The 13,967-nt window shown below is 42.1% G+C and overlaps 1 protein-coding gene across 2 annotated transcripts in view; it reads left to right on the top strand.

Moving 5' to 3' along the window:
• Window positions 1–13,967, top strand: part of adamts17 (ADAM metallopeptidase with thrombospondin type 1 motif, 17) — a 692,427-nt gene that overhangs the window by 381,393 nt on the left and 297,067 nt on the right. For both annotated transcript variants that reach the window (XM_060853375.1, XM_060853373.1), the window contains one exon: window positions 12,414–12,559. In XM_060853375.1, coding sequence (XP_060709358.1) covers window positions 12,414–12,559 — 146 coding nt within the window. The remainder of the gene's footprint in view (window positions 1–12,413; window positions 12,560–13,967) is intronic.

The raw sequence follows: 13,967 nt of genomic DNA, 5'->3' as shown, positions 1-13,967 counted from the left end.
AGGAATCTGCAGAGTGTTTGAGCAATTCTGTAATCTTGAGATCTTGGGATAACTCCTCAATGCCACCTGCTGGTCCATGTAAGAATAACAAGGAGATAAATGTGTGCCAGGGGAGATGGTTCATGAGGGAAGAGCTCAGGCTCTGAGAACAGTTGGCTCAGTCTAAACCCATGGGTGTCTGATTGACACCAAGACCATCTTCCTTAAATAAATAGGAACTATGAGTAGCAGTGAGCTAGAAACATCCATTGAGAGCACAGTGTTGAGCATATGGTATAAAAGTAGTAACAGAGACAATACCTATAATAGGTTGACCCTGAGGGTATTAATTTCAAGAAAGTTAGTAAACTTAATTTTTTTCGTATTCTCTTTATGAAAGTATCATTTCAATGTCACATTCAGGGTACTCCACCTTTAACTCCTGTTGGAATATGTCTTCTTGGCGGTGTGCTGTCTGGGCTGTCAATTTTCATGCCAATGGGCACAGAACAAAGAACAGTGCAGCACAGTACAGGCCCTTCGGCCCTCGATGTCGTGCCAATTCTAGTCTAAATCAATCTACATACCATTCATTTTACTATCATCCGTGTGCCTTTCCAAGAGTCGCTTAAATATCCCTAATGTTTCTGCCTTTACTACCGCTGTTGACCATGCATTCCACGCACCCACCCTAAACCTTCCTCCTTAAAATTATGCCCCCTCAAGATAACTATTTCTGCCCTAGGAGAAGGTCTCTGGCTATCCACTCTATCTATGCCTATCATCATCTTGTATACCTCCATCAAGTCACCTCTCATCCTTCTTCTCTCTGGTGAGAAAAGCCCTAGCTCCCTCGATCTTTGTTCATGAGACATGCCCTCAAATCCAGGCAGCATCCTGGTAAATATCCTCTGCACCCCCTCTAACGCTTCCATATCCTTCCTATACTAAGGCAATCAGAACTGAACGCAGTATTCCAAGTATGGTCTAACCAGGGCTTTGTAGAGCTGCAGCATAACTTCATGACTCTTAAACTCTTAAACTGCTAATGAAAGCCAACACACCATATGCCTTCTTAACAACCCTGTCAACTTGGGTGGCAACTTTGAGGGATCTATGGACGTGGACTTCAATTCCTGTGTTCCTCCTCACTGTCAAGAAATCCTGTCTTTAACTCTGTAATCTGCATTCAAATTTGACCATCCAAAATTTGACTTCACACTTCTCCAAATTGAACCCTATCTGCCACTTGTCAGCCCAGCTCTGCATCCTGTCAGTGCCCCATTCCAACCTAAAATAGCTCTCCACACAATCCACAACTCAGCCAACCTTCGTGTCATCAGCAAACTTACTAACCACCCTTCCACTTCCTCATCCAAGTCATTTATGAAAATCTCAAAGAGCAGAGATCCTAGAACAGATCCCTGTGGAACATCACTGGTCACTGAGCTCCAGACTGAATACTTTCCTTCTATGGGCCAGCCAATTCTGTATTCAGACAGCCACATTTCCCTGTATCCCATGCCTCCTTACTTTCTGAATAAGCCTACCATGAGGAACCTTATCAAATACCTTGCTAAAATCCATGTACAACCTATACACTGCTCTCCCCTCATCAATGTGACTTGTCACATCCTCAAAGAAATCAGTAAAGCTTGTGAGGCATGACCTGCCATACTGACTATCTCTAATCAAACTATGGTTTTCCAAATAATCATAAATCTTGTCTCTTGGAATCCTCTCCAATAATTTGCCCACCACCAACGTAAGACTGACTGGTCTGTAATTTCCAGGGTTATCCCTATTCCCTTTCTTGATCAAGGGAATGACATCTGCCACCCTCCAATCATCTGATACTATTCCAATGGACAGTGAGAACACATAAATCATCACGAAAAGTGCAGCAATATCGTCCCTCGTCTCCTGTATTAACCTTGTCTGGCCCAGGGGACTTATCTATCCTCATGTTTTTCAAAATTTCCAGCACATCCTCCTGCTTAACATTAACCTGTTTGAGCGTATCAGCCTGTTAGATGCTGTCCTCACAAACAAAGTCCCTTTCACTAGTGAATACTGAAGTAAAATATTTATTAAGGAACTTCCCAACCTCCTCCGACTCCAGACACAAGTTCCTTTCACTATCCCTGATTAGCCCTAACCTCTCTTTGGTCATCCCCTTGTTCCTCACATAAGCGTAGACCGTGTTGAGGTTTTTCTTAATCCTACCTGCCAATGCTTTTTCATGGCTCCTTCTAGCTCTCCTTAGTCCATTCTTCAAGTTCCTTCTGGCTACCTTATAACCCTCTAGAGCCTTGTCTGATCCTTGCTTCGTCAACCTTAAGTAAGCTTCCTTCATCCTCTTGACTAGATGTTCCACATCTCTTGTCATCCAAGGTTTCTTCATGCTACCATCCCTTCCTTGCCTCAGTGGGACAAACCTATCCAGCACTTGCAACAAGTGATCCTGAAACGACTTCCACATTTCTGTCGTGCATTTCCCTGAGAGTATCTGCTCCCAATTTATGCTTCACAGTTCCTGCCTAATAGCATTAGAATTCTCCCTCCCCTAATTAAATGCATTCCCTACCATCTGCTCCTATCCCTCTCTGTGACTATTGTAAAGGTCAGGGAGTTGTGATCACTATCACCGAAATGCTCTCCCACCGGGAGATCTGACACCTGACCTGCTTCGTTGCCAAGCTGCAAATCCAATATTGCCTCCCCTCAAGTCAGCCTATCGAATCAAGAATCCTTCTTGGACACAACTGACAAAATCTGCTCCATCCAAACTATTTGCACTCAGGAGGTTCCAGTCATATTAGGGAGGTTGAAATCTTCCCTGACAACAATCCCTGTTACTTCTGCACCTATCCAAAATCTGCCTTCCAATCTGCTCCTCTGTGTCACTGTTGTTATTGGAGAGTCTACAGAAAACTCCCAATAAAGCGACTGCCCCTTTCCTGTTTCTGACTTCCACCCATACTAACTCTGCAGTCAAATCCCCCTTGATGACCTCCCTTTATGCAGCTGAGGTCTATTCCTGATTATAAATGCCACTTCCCCGTCTCTTTTACTTCCCTCACAATTCCTTTTGAAGCATCTAAACCCTGGAACATCCAACAACCATTCTTGCCCCTTTGATATCCCTGTCTCCGTAATGGCCACAACACTGTAGCTTCAAGTTCTGATATATGCTCCAAGTTCATCAGCCTTACTCTTGACACTTTTTGCATTAATATAGACACGCTTCAACCCATCACTCTGACTGCAACTTTGCCCTATCAACTGTCGATCCTTCCTCACAGACTCTCTGCACGCTGTATCTGCCTGTTCACCAGATACCCCATCATCTGATCCGTAGCTCTGATTCCCACTTCCATCCCGGCCAAACTAGTTTCAACCTTCCCGAAGTCCACTAGCAAACCTCCTGTCCAGGATATTGGTGTCCCTCCATTTCAGGTGCAACCCGTCCTCCTTGTGCAGGTCCCACCTTCCCCAGTTTCTTCTGTATTGCTTTGACTGCTTATTGTCTATTTCAGTTCTTATGTTCGTGAGTTGAATTGAGTAGTTCCAGAGAAAATGTTTCCATTGGTAGGGTAACTTAGAATACGGCAGAACATTCTCAAAGCTGGAGTTGGCTGTTAAAGAGTGAAATGAAAGGAGGTTAACAATGCAAAGAGCAGTGAAAATCTGGAACTCTCTCCAGCTAACCTTAGACTGGCTGCTGCAGAGTGTCTGCAGATGGTTAATTGGACAAAAATTTGGGAGGTAGTGGATAATATGGGAAAATGTGAGGTTGTCCCATTTGGAAGGAGAAGTGAAAAATTGGAATATGATTTACATGAAAACAGTTTTCAGAATTCTGTGGTACCTGAGGATCTGGGTGTAAATGATTCACAAAACACTAGTATGCAGATCAAGCAAAAAATAGAACATAGAACACTACAGGCCCTTTGGCCCTCAATGTTGCGCCGACCTGTCATACCAATCTGAAGCCCATCTAACCTACACTATTCCATGTACGTCCATATGCTAGTCCAATGGCAACTTAAAGTTGGCAAATTTACTACCGTTGCAGGCAAAGCATTCCATACCCTTACTACTCTCTGAGTAAAGAAACTACCTCTGACATCTGTCCTATATCTATCGCTCCTCAATTTAAATCTATGCCCCCTTGCGCTCGCCGTCACCAATCTTGGAAACAGGCTCTCCTTGTCCACCCTATCTAACCCTCTGATTACTTTATATGTCTGTATTAAGTCACCTCTCAACCTACTCTCCAATGAAAACAGCCTCAAGTCCCTCAGCCTTTCCTCGTAAGACCTTCCCTCCATACTAGGTAACATCCTTGTAAGTCTTCTCTGCACCCTTTCCAAAGCTTCCACATCCTTCATATAATGTGGTGACCAGAACTGCACACAATACTCCAAGTGCGGCCACACCAGAGTTTTGTACAGCTGTAGCATAATCTCATGGTTCCGGAACTCGATCCCTCTATTAATAAAAGCTAAAACACTGTATGCCTGCTTAATAACCTTGTCAACCTGGGTGGCAACTTTCAAGGATCTGTGTACCTGGACACCGAGATCTCTCTGCTCATCTACACTACCAAGAATCTTACCATTAGCCCAGTACTTTGCATTGTGGTTACTCTGACTAAAGTGAATCACCTCACACTTGTCCGCATTAAACTCCATTTGTCACCTCTCAGCCCAGCTCTGTAGCTTATCTATGTCTCTCTGTAACCTGCAACATCCTTCATCACTATCCACAACTCCACCGACCTTAGTGTCGTCTGCAAATTTACTAACCTACCCTTCTACACCCTCATCCAAAATGAAAGTAAATAAAATATTGCATTTTATTGCAAGGGAGATGGGGTATAAAGTTAAAGAGTTCTTGCTACAGCTGTGTACACCATTTATTACACCATACCTATGATATTGCAGAGAGTTTTCTCTCTTTATTTAATAAGGGATGTCCTTGCACAGTATGCCGATCAGACAAGGTTCACGACATCTATTCTGGAATACAGAGGTTCTCTTATGAGGAAAGTTTGCGCAGGGTGAGCCGATCTTCTTTGCAGTTTGGAAGAATAAGAGATGATCCTTTTGAAACATGTAAGATTCTAAGGGAACTTGACAGTGTGAATGTTGAAGCAATAGTCCCCTTCCTGGGACAATCTAGAAGTCCCCACCAATCTGCCTGCTGCAAATGCATCAGCCCACTGCAGTGTCAGTAAGAATGATCACTAGACAGTGCTTGCAGAGATAAGATCCTGTCTTCACACTGAGGATCCCTCTATCATATTGTACAGCTGTATTAACATGCTAAATGGGATAGACTTTGAACAGATCTGGCCACTTAACATTGGGCATCAATGATGCATTGTTGGCCATTAGCAGCAGCAGAATCTCCTCCCAAAACAGTCCGCATGCTCAAGTCCTGGCATGACGGTTAAGCCAGGGGATTAACTGCCGTGATCGTTCAACCTGGTTTAATGGAGAGTGCAGAAGGTCCTGACCTCACAGCCTGGTCTAAACATGGGCTAAGAGTTGAGTTCCAGAGGTGAGGTGAGAGTGACTTCCTTGGACATCAAACCTGCTTTTGATGAAGGCATCAAAGAGCCCTAGTAAAACAGGATTCAAAGTAAATAAGGAAAAATTTTTGATTATAATCACATCTGACACAAAGGAAGAGGTTTTTGAAGGTCAGTCATTTCAGCTCCAGGTCATATCTGAAGGAATTCCTCAGGATATGTCCAAGGTTCAACCATCTTCAGATGTTTCACTAATGACCTTCCCTCTACCATAAGGTCAGAAGTGGGTATTGAGGCCCGTAGGCAGAATTTAGTAAAGGCCGACTGGGTGAATCTGTTTGAAGGAAAAGGAATGACTGGCAAATGGGTGGCTTTTGTAAGTGTGATATCAAAAGTATGTCCCTATTAGGGTGAAGGGAAAAGCTGGCGGCTTTAGGGATCCTTGGCTGACAAGGGTTATTGAGGCTCTGGTCAGGAAAAAGAAGACAGCAACATTGGGTTTAAGCTATCAGGCTCAAGTTAATCCCTAGATTACATTAAAAAGTGTAAGAGCACACTTCAGAAGAGCAACAAGGGAGTATGAGATGGATCTGGCAGATAAGGTTAAATACAATCCCAAGAGGTTCTAAAGCTATATTAAGAGTAAAAGGATGGATAAGGAGAGAATAGGTCCCCTTAAAGATCAGCATGGCCTTCTGTATGTGGAGCCACAGATGATGGGCAGGTTTTTCATGAGTATTTCTCCTCAGTGTTTACTGAGGAAAGAATCATGGATGTCAAGGAAATAAGGGAAACAATTGGGATGTTTTGAATCATACATATATTACCAGAGAGGAGATGTTTACAACCTTGAAGCGCATTAAGGTGGATAAATCCCCTGGGCCTGATCAAGTTCATCCTCCAATGTTATAGGATGCTGGGGAATAGATTGCAGAGATCGTTAGCCACTGGTGAAGTTCAGGAAGACTGGGGGGTGGCTAATCTTGTTCCATGTTTAAGAAAGGTAACAAAGACAAGACAGGCCAGTGAGCCTGACATCAATGGTAGGCATATTGTTGGAGAGGATACAGGAGGGACAGGATCAACCAAAATTTGGATAGTCAATGTATGATAATGGATAGTCAGCACGGATTTGTGCACAGAAAATCATGTCTGACAAATTTTGTAGAGTTTTTCGAAGAGGTAACCAAGAGGATGGATGAGGATATGACAGAGGATGTTGTCTATATGGACTTTAGTAAGGCATTTGACAAGATCTTGCACAGCAGGTTAGTCATGAAGGTTAGGTCTCATGGGATCCAGGGAGTGCTAGCTAATTGGATTCAAAATTGGTAGGAAGCAGAGGGTGATGGTTGAAGGTAGTTTCTCGGACTGGATGCCTGTAACTAGTGGTGTGCCACAGAGGTTGGTGCTAGGACCTTTGTTATTTGTTACGTACGAACACGATCTGGATGTGAATGCACAGGACATGATTAGTAAGCTTGTGGATGGTACAAAATTAGGAGGAATTGTTTAGAGTGAGGAAGGTTATCAAAAATTACAGAGGAATCTTGATCAGATGGGGAATTGGGCTGGAGCTTGGCAAATACAATTCAATACAGATAAGTGGGAGGTGTTGCACTTTGGAAAGACAAACCAAGGTAGGACTTATACAGTAAATGGTGAGGTCCTGAGGAGTGCTGTGGAACAGCAGGACTGAGGAGTACAAGTATAGAGTTCTTTGAAAGCGGTGTCACAGGTAGACAGGGTGGTGACGAAGTCATTTAGCATGCTGGCCTTCATTGGTTGAGGCATTGAGTATAGGAGTTGAGATATTATGTTACAGTTATATAAGTCGTTGGTGAGGCCGCACTTGGAGTATTGTATACAGGTTTGGTCACCCTGTTATAGGAAAGACACAATTAAACTGGAAAGAGTGCACAGAAGATTTATGACAATGTTGCCAGGACTAGCAGGCCTGTGCGAAAGGGAGAGGTTGGCCAGGATAGGACTTTATTCCTTGGAATGTAGGAGAATGACGGTTGACCGGTTTAAGATGGGGGGGGTGGGGAAGATTTAGAAAGGACTTGAGGGGCAAGTTCTTCACGTAGTGTGTAAATGGAATGGGCTGCCAGAGAAAGTGGTTGAGGCAGATACAATAGCAACATTTACAAAACATTTGGATAGGTACATGGATGGGAAGGGTTTAGAAGGACATGGACTGAATGCAGGTAATTCGAACTAGTTGAGTGGGCACCATGGTCAGCATGGACTAGTTTGGGCTGAAGGGCCTGTTTCCATGCTATATTACTCTTTGACTCTACTCTATGATTCTATGTTCAAATGCGACAAGATCTGGACAGTATCCAGCTTTGGCTGACGAGTTGCAAGTCACATTAGTCCTACACAAGTTCCAGGCAATGACCATCTCCAAAAAGAGAGAATCTAACCATCAAACCTTGTCATTCAATGTTTCACCATAGCTGAATATCCCCCCCCCCCCCCCCCCCCCCCCATCAACATCGAGGAATTACCATGGACTGGGAATTGAAGAGACTCTCCATAAAAATACTGTTGCTACAAGATCAGATCAGAGGCTAGAAATCCTGCAGCATGTAAATCACCATTTGCAACTCAAAGTCTGTCCACTATCTACAAGACTCAAGTTAGGAATACTCCCTACTTACCTGGATGAGTTCAGCTCCAACAATGTGGGCGGCACAGTGGTTAGCACTGCTGCCTCACAGTGCCTGAGACCCAGGTTCAACTGACTGTGTGGAGTTTGCACGTTCTCCCCGTGTCTGCGTGGGTTTCCTCCGGGTGCTCCGGTTTCCTCCCACAGTCCAAAGATGTGCGGGTCAGGTGAATTGGCCATGCTAAATTGCCCGTAGTGTTAGGTAAGGGGTAAATGTAGGGGTATGGGTGGGTTGCGCTTCGGCGGGTCGGTGTGGACTTGTTGGGCCAAGGGCCTGTTTCCAAACTGTAAGTCTAATCTAATGGTCAAGAAGCTCGACACCATCCAGAACAAAGCAGCTTGCTTGCCTGTCACCATATCTGCATGCATCCACTTCCTCCATTTATGTAAAGTTATGTTCAGTAGCAACAGTGTATACTATCCACAAGATGCAATGCAGAAATTCATCAAAGCTTCTTTGACAGCACATTCCAAACTGCCAACCACTTCCACCCGGAATGACAAGAGCAGCAGATATATGAGAATATCACGACCCATAAGTCCCCCTCTAACTTGCAAACGCCCTAACTTGGAAAGATATTGTCATTCCTTCAGTATCACTGACTTAAAATCCTGGACATCCCTTCCTAAAAGTATTCTGGGTCTGCGTCCAGCACTTGGACTGTAGTTCAAGGAGGTATCTCATCACCATCTCCTCAAAAGCAACTAGGGATGGGCAATAAATGCTCGCCCAACCAGTGCTGCCATGTCTCATCAGTGAATAAAGGAATTAATGATTTATTAGAAAACAAGAATTATTCAGTAAAACTGCAAAGCTTGTTAGCATACACAGTTTGAAATATGAAACTATAAATATAATCCCTCTACCTAATACCCACCCCCACACACTCTCTCTCTCTCTCTCTCTCTCTTTCTCAGTTCTCACATTGAACTTAAAGGCTTTTTCAGAAAGACGGATGCTAAGCTGGGTAGTTTCTTTTACTCAAAGTATGACCCACATGAAATCCAAACCATCTCCAAACAAAAGCCCAATCTGTCTTTCCTAATAGGCATTATCTCAGTCATGTGGTAGGTCTAAGCAATTAGCTTATGCCATGTGATTTCTGACAAGTTTCTTTTTTAAAAGTCTCTGTGTCCAAAGTGAACTTCCAGTAACCTTTAAAATAAAACTCCGGTCAGTTTCTCCCTGGAACTACAAATGAGCCGCTGTCCACAATCCTTTAAACTTGTCTTTCTCAAATGTGTTTCCTTACAAACTAGACTAAACAGAAAAGTAAAAACTATGACACAGTTACAAATTAATTCTTATTCGCTGTTTACATGTAACCAGTACAGCACCGAGCAAACTCGAGTGACAGTCCTAAATTGATTATCAGCGTAATTCTTTACATCCATGTAATTTGCAGGTGTTATCCAAGCATGCAATCACATCTAATGTTGGACATCGTGTTTTAAGTTTTGCAGGCGCAGGTTGATCTGTTATGATCAGTACCTTGCTTGTAACAAAGGAATATGCTGTTTAATGAGATCCGCCAGTCTTTGGGATGTACAGTGTATATTCCTAACATCTTACCTAGCTCTGAAATTCAAATGCTACACTGAGCATTCATGTGATTTGTGTTTGTGACTTGACAACAGAATCCTGATGATGGAGAATTGGAAAAACTACATATATAATTCACTAGGTCCTGTTCTTTTCAGATGGGAAAACATGCCGACACATTTGTACCTATTTCAAATCAATAAAATAAGTGCCATTCTCTGGGCAATGCTTTGACCAATCAATCAATATGCCTCACTTAAAATTTAAACCAAGTTTGGCATGTCCTGAAAATTATATAGACTGGAAAGACAGGAGCACAGGAGGTTGAGGGGTGACCTTATTGAGGTTTATAAAATTACGAGAGGAAGGGTCATTTCCCGAGAGTGGGGGAGTTCAAAACAAGGTGAGAGGGTAAAGATTTGAAAAGGACATGGGGGCAACTTTTTTTTACAAGGAAGAGTAAATGAAGTGTGAAATGAACTGCCAGAGAAAGTGGTGAATGCAGGTAGAGTTAAAAGATTTAAAAATCATTTAGATAAGGTCATGAATAAGAAAGGTTTGTAGGGATATAGGCCAAATGGGATGGTAGATGGGATTAATTTGGTTTGGGAACATGGTTGGCATACACTGGTTGGACTGAAGGGTCTGTTTCCATGCCTGTGTGACTCTCTGACTCTATGTGACTGTCAGTTCTCATGAACAGTTGCATTCTGCATGACAATGTCTCTATGAATCCACTGTCCATCCAATTAGTACTCTTCTGTTTTCCCCTTACTTCAGTAATTCTTGCATTTTGGCCTGATGAGTGGACGATGCAAAACTTTGACAAAATGTGCTTTTTTCAGCGATACTCAAGTTCTATAATACCAAACAGCTAGTTTTATAAAAAGAAGAGAGTGACCCAAGTAAGCGTTTGTCTTTTAGAGCATAGAAAGCAGAAATCCTGATGGGAATGAGAACATTGCCATGAGACTTTATCCAAGTGTTTCTTCACAGTAAAAGACACAGTTAACATATCTGAAATAAATATTAACCAAGAGTGGTAAGATTGAGAAACTTGCAGCAATTATTATCAAGTAAAACAAACATTGGAGCAACCTGAGGGGCTAAGATCCAGCAAATGCCCAGGACCCGATGGCTTCCATCCTAAGGTTCTAAAATTATAACTCCAGCTTTAGTGGGTATATTAGTTGCAAGGTTCCAAAATTTCCTAGATTGTAGAACCAAGAAGGGAGAGAGAAAGTTGTAAACTACAGGCTGGAAAGCATTAGAATTTATTGGTAAGATAATGTTCACAATGCATTTGGGATGTCACCGATCAGACAGAGTCAACATGAATGTACAAAAATGGAAATCATATCTGACACATTGCATTTTTTGAGGATATAACTAAGGTAGGTAAAGAGGAACCAGCTGAATACTAGAATTTCCATTAAGTATTGATAAGGTGTCAGGCCAAAGGTTACTGCATAAGGTAAGGTTCTTGGAGATGGGTGTAATATATTTGCATGGTTGGAGAATTAGTTAATGGAGAAGAAGCAGATTATAAGAATAAATTGAGTATCATCAAGTTGGCAGACTTAACCTAGTGATCACTGATTGCATTTCATCCATTTATATTCTGTATTAATAACTTAGACAAAGGAGCTGTGATGTTCTTTCCATGTTTGCTCATTGCAATGCTTCAAAATAGTGACAGTTGATCCAGTGAGCGAAATCGTGCTCTGGGTGATGATATCTTAATGATGAAGCTGAGGAGTAGTAGAGAAGGAAAGGAATAGAAGAGAATCTTGCACTCCCATCTCACGACATCATGCGACATCTTGCCCCATGTACCCAAAGATCAGTGCATTGAAAATGGACCTGTTCAGCCACCTGAAGACACATTGGGAAAAGCTTGCGACCTGGGCAGATGTCATCCTTGAATTGAGGATCAATCAGTGACAATTCATGTTATTAATGATGCAAAGCATTGTGGGAATTTGGGAAGAGTTATAGATAGGCTGACTGAGTGGGCCAGAGATTACAGATTGAGTATAATGTGCAGAAGTGTAATCTCATATACTTTGGTAATGAGAAGAGAAAAAGAATATTTCTAAAAGGCATAAAACACCTTACTGATGGTGGATCAGTGGTGCTGGAAGAGCACAGCAGTTCAGGCAGCATCCAACGAGCAGCGAAATCGACGTTTCAGGCAAAAGCCCTTTTTACCTTTTTACCTTACTGATGGTGTTCAGTGACTAGAGTGTACTTGTACAGAGAACATAGAAGTTAACTTGCAGATACAGTAATCAATTAGAAAAGCAAATGGTATATTGGCTATTGCTGGACGGTGCCAAAGTAGAATACTAAGGAAATTCTTCTACAATTGTTTGGTGAGAACACCTGCGTACAATTTGATCTTTCTTGTTCCCCCAAATTGCTGTGAAACAAGGGGGTCAGTGGAGCTTCTGAGACTGAAATGGCTTTTTTATCAGTTAAGTATATCAAGGATATTTATGAAGTAAAGGATGTTAAATGAAATTGAAATACAGATTCGCCATGATCTGATTGAATGGTGGAACAGGGTTGGAGGCCTTGATGGCTTCTTGTTTCTGTGTTAATCACTGAGAATGGGATTGGTAAACAGCTGGTGAGGAGGTGCAGTTTTTAACATGTACTTTCTGCTGTGATTTAAGTGGTGCAGAGCTGGGGAATGTGTCAGTAAAACACCAATTCCAGAGCATGTGGATGGAGACTGGAGTACTTGGAGCCAGTGGAGTATGTGCAGCCGGACATGTGGAACAGGAGCCAGGTTTAGACAAAGAAAATGTGACAATCCCCCGTAAGTAATTTTGACATGTTCTACTGCACAATATGGTGTAACTTATTACTGTACTGCTTTAGCAGGAGGTGCCACCTTTTACCAGATCATATACTAACTCTACAAACATTTAGCAATGCTTCAAAATAATTACATATATTACAGGAGGAAAACTTATGTCTCATATCAACCAGACACAATTCATGCCTTGTGTAGGGGTAATCTTCCTCCGTCACTACAGGTGTCAGGGTGCTATTTCCCCATTCAGGAACCATCTTTGGAAAGGATGGCTTAGAGAAAGAAATACTATTGCTGTCGGCTATAACTGAAGGCCAGAAAGAATATTTTAAACCTTACATGATTGATTTTATAACACTGTCCGATTTAATAATTTCTTTTTATGAAATTCCTTTTTCAAAGCCTGTTTAAAATATATTTTATGAACCCTTTTTCTCAGATCTTTAGAAGTTTTTTTCTTCAGTTAGTCAATGGACCTCAGAAACCAATGGAGTCTCCCTGTAGTCTCCACCTGTATTTTGGAGAGGGGGAGGATCAGGAGACCTTTCACTGAGATGCAATCCCAATCAGGTCCTTACACTGACAGTCACACCACCTTCTCTGAAGATCCAAGTGGGTTACTTCACCCTGACCTTGTCAAGTCCCCTTAGAAAGCAATAGCTGAGTTGTGCAAGTTTCCAGAGCACTCATATAAGTGTCGAATGCTTGTATTACAAAGCACTTCACAGCCTGTTAAGGTGTATCATATTGAAAGTATTCAAAGTCTATCTGAATCTTCAACCAGACTTTAATCACTGAGGAAAATTGGAAAGCTTTTCATGGATAATAAAAAGAGAATTGCGAACAGTTTAATGCACAAAGGTGTCAGTTTTATAGGTTAGGCATATTGCTCACTTGCTTAATCAATTAGATTAAGGAAAGTGCTTGAAGACGTTAACAGTATGTTCTGATTGACTTCTCAGTTACGTATTAGTTGTCAAGCAGGCTGCCTTGAACAACATGCGTAACGTTGTGTTGTAGATCTATCAAAGCATGTTTAGAGAAAGGTAGAGTTAAAAAAAGTTATAACCAGGGAGGAAATCCATTCCCAATATGTCTTGTATCAGGTCATTTCAGTGATGACAGTTGTGTCTAGAATCCCAAGGTATGGGCATGATCTCTCTGTGGGCCAGGCTTTTAGTGCACTTCTAGTATGGCTAGAAATATGCATTTCAGATAAGATGTTAAACCTCAGTTCTGTCTACTTTCTCAAGATGGGCTAAAGGTTCTTATTGCATGTTTTGATAATTAGGAGTCCTCTGGTTACCATTCAAACCTTGGCCAATGCCACCAAAAACACAAGTTGATATGGTTTAATCTGTACGTTGTGAGAGTTGACTGTGCACAAATTGACTACTGTATTTTCCTGGAT

Source organism: Hemiscyllium ocellatum, chromosome 39, assembly GCF_020745735.1.
Source record: "Hemiscyllium ocellatum isolate sHemOce1 chromosome 39, sHemOce1.pat.X.cur, whole genome shotgun sequence".
NCBI lineage: Eukaryota > Metazoa > Chordata > Chondrichthyes > Orectolobiformes > Hemiscylliidae > Hemiscyllium > Hemiscyllium ocellatum.
Note: the sequence above shows the minus strand (reverse complement) of the source record. Positions and strands in the feature narration are given on the sequence as shown.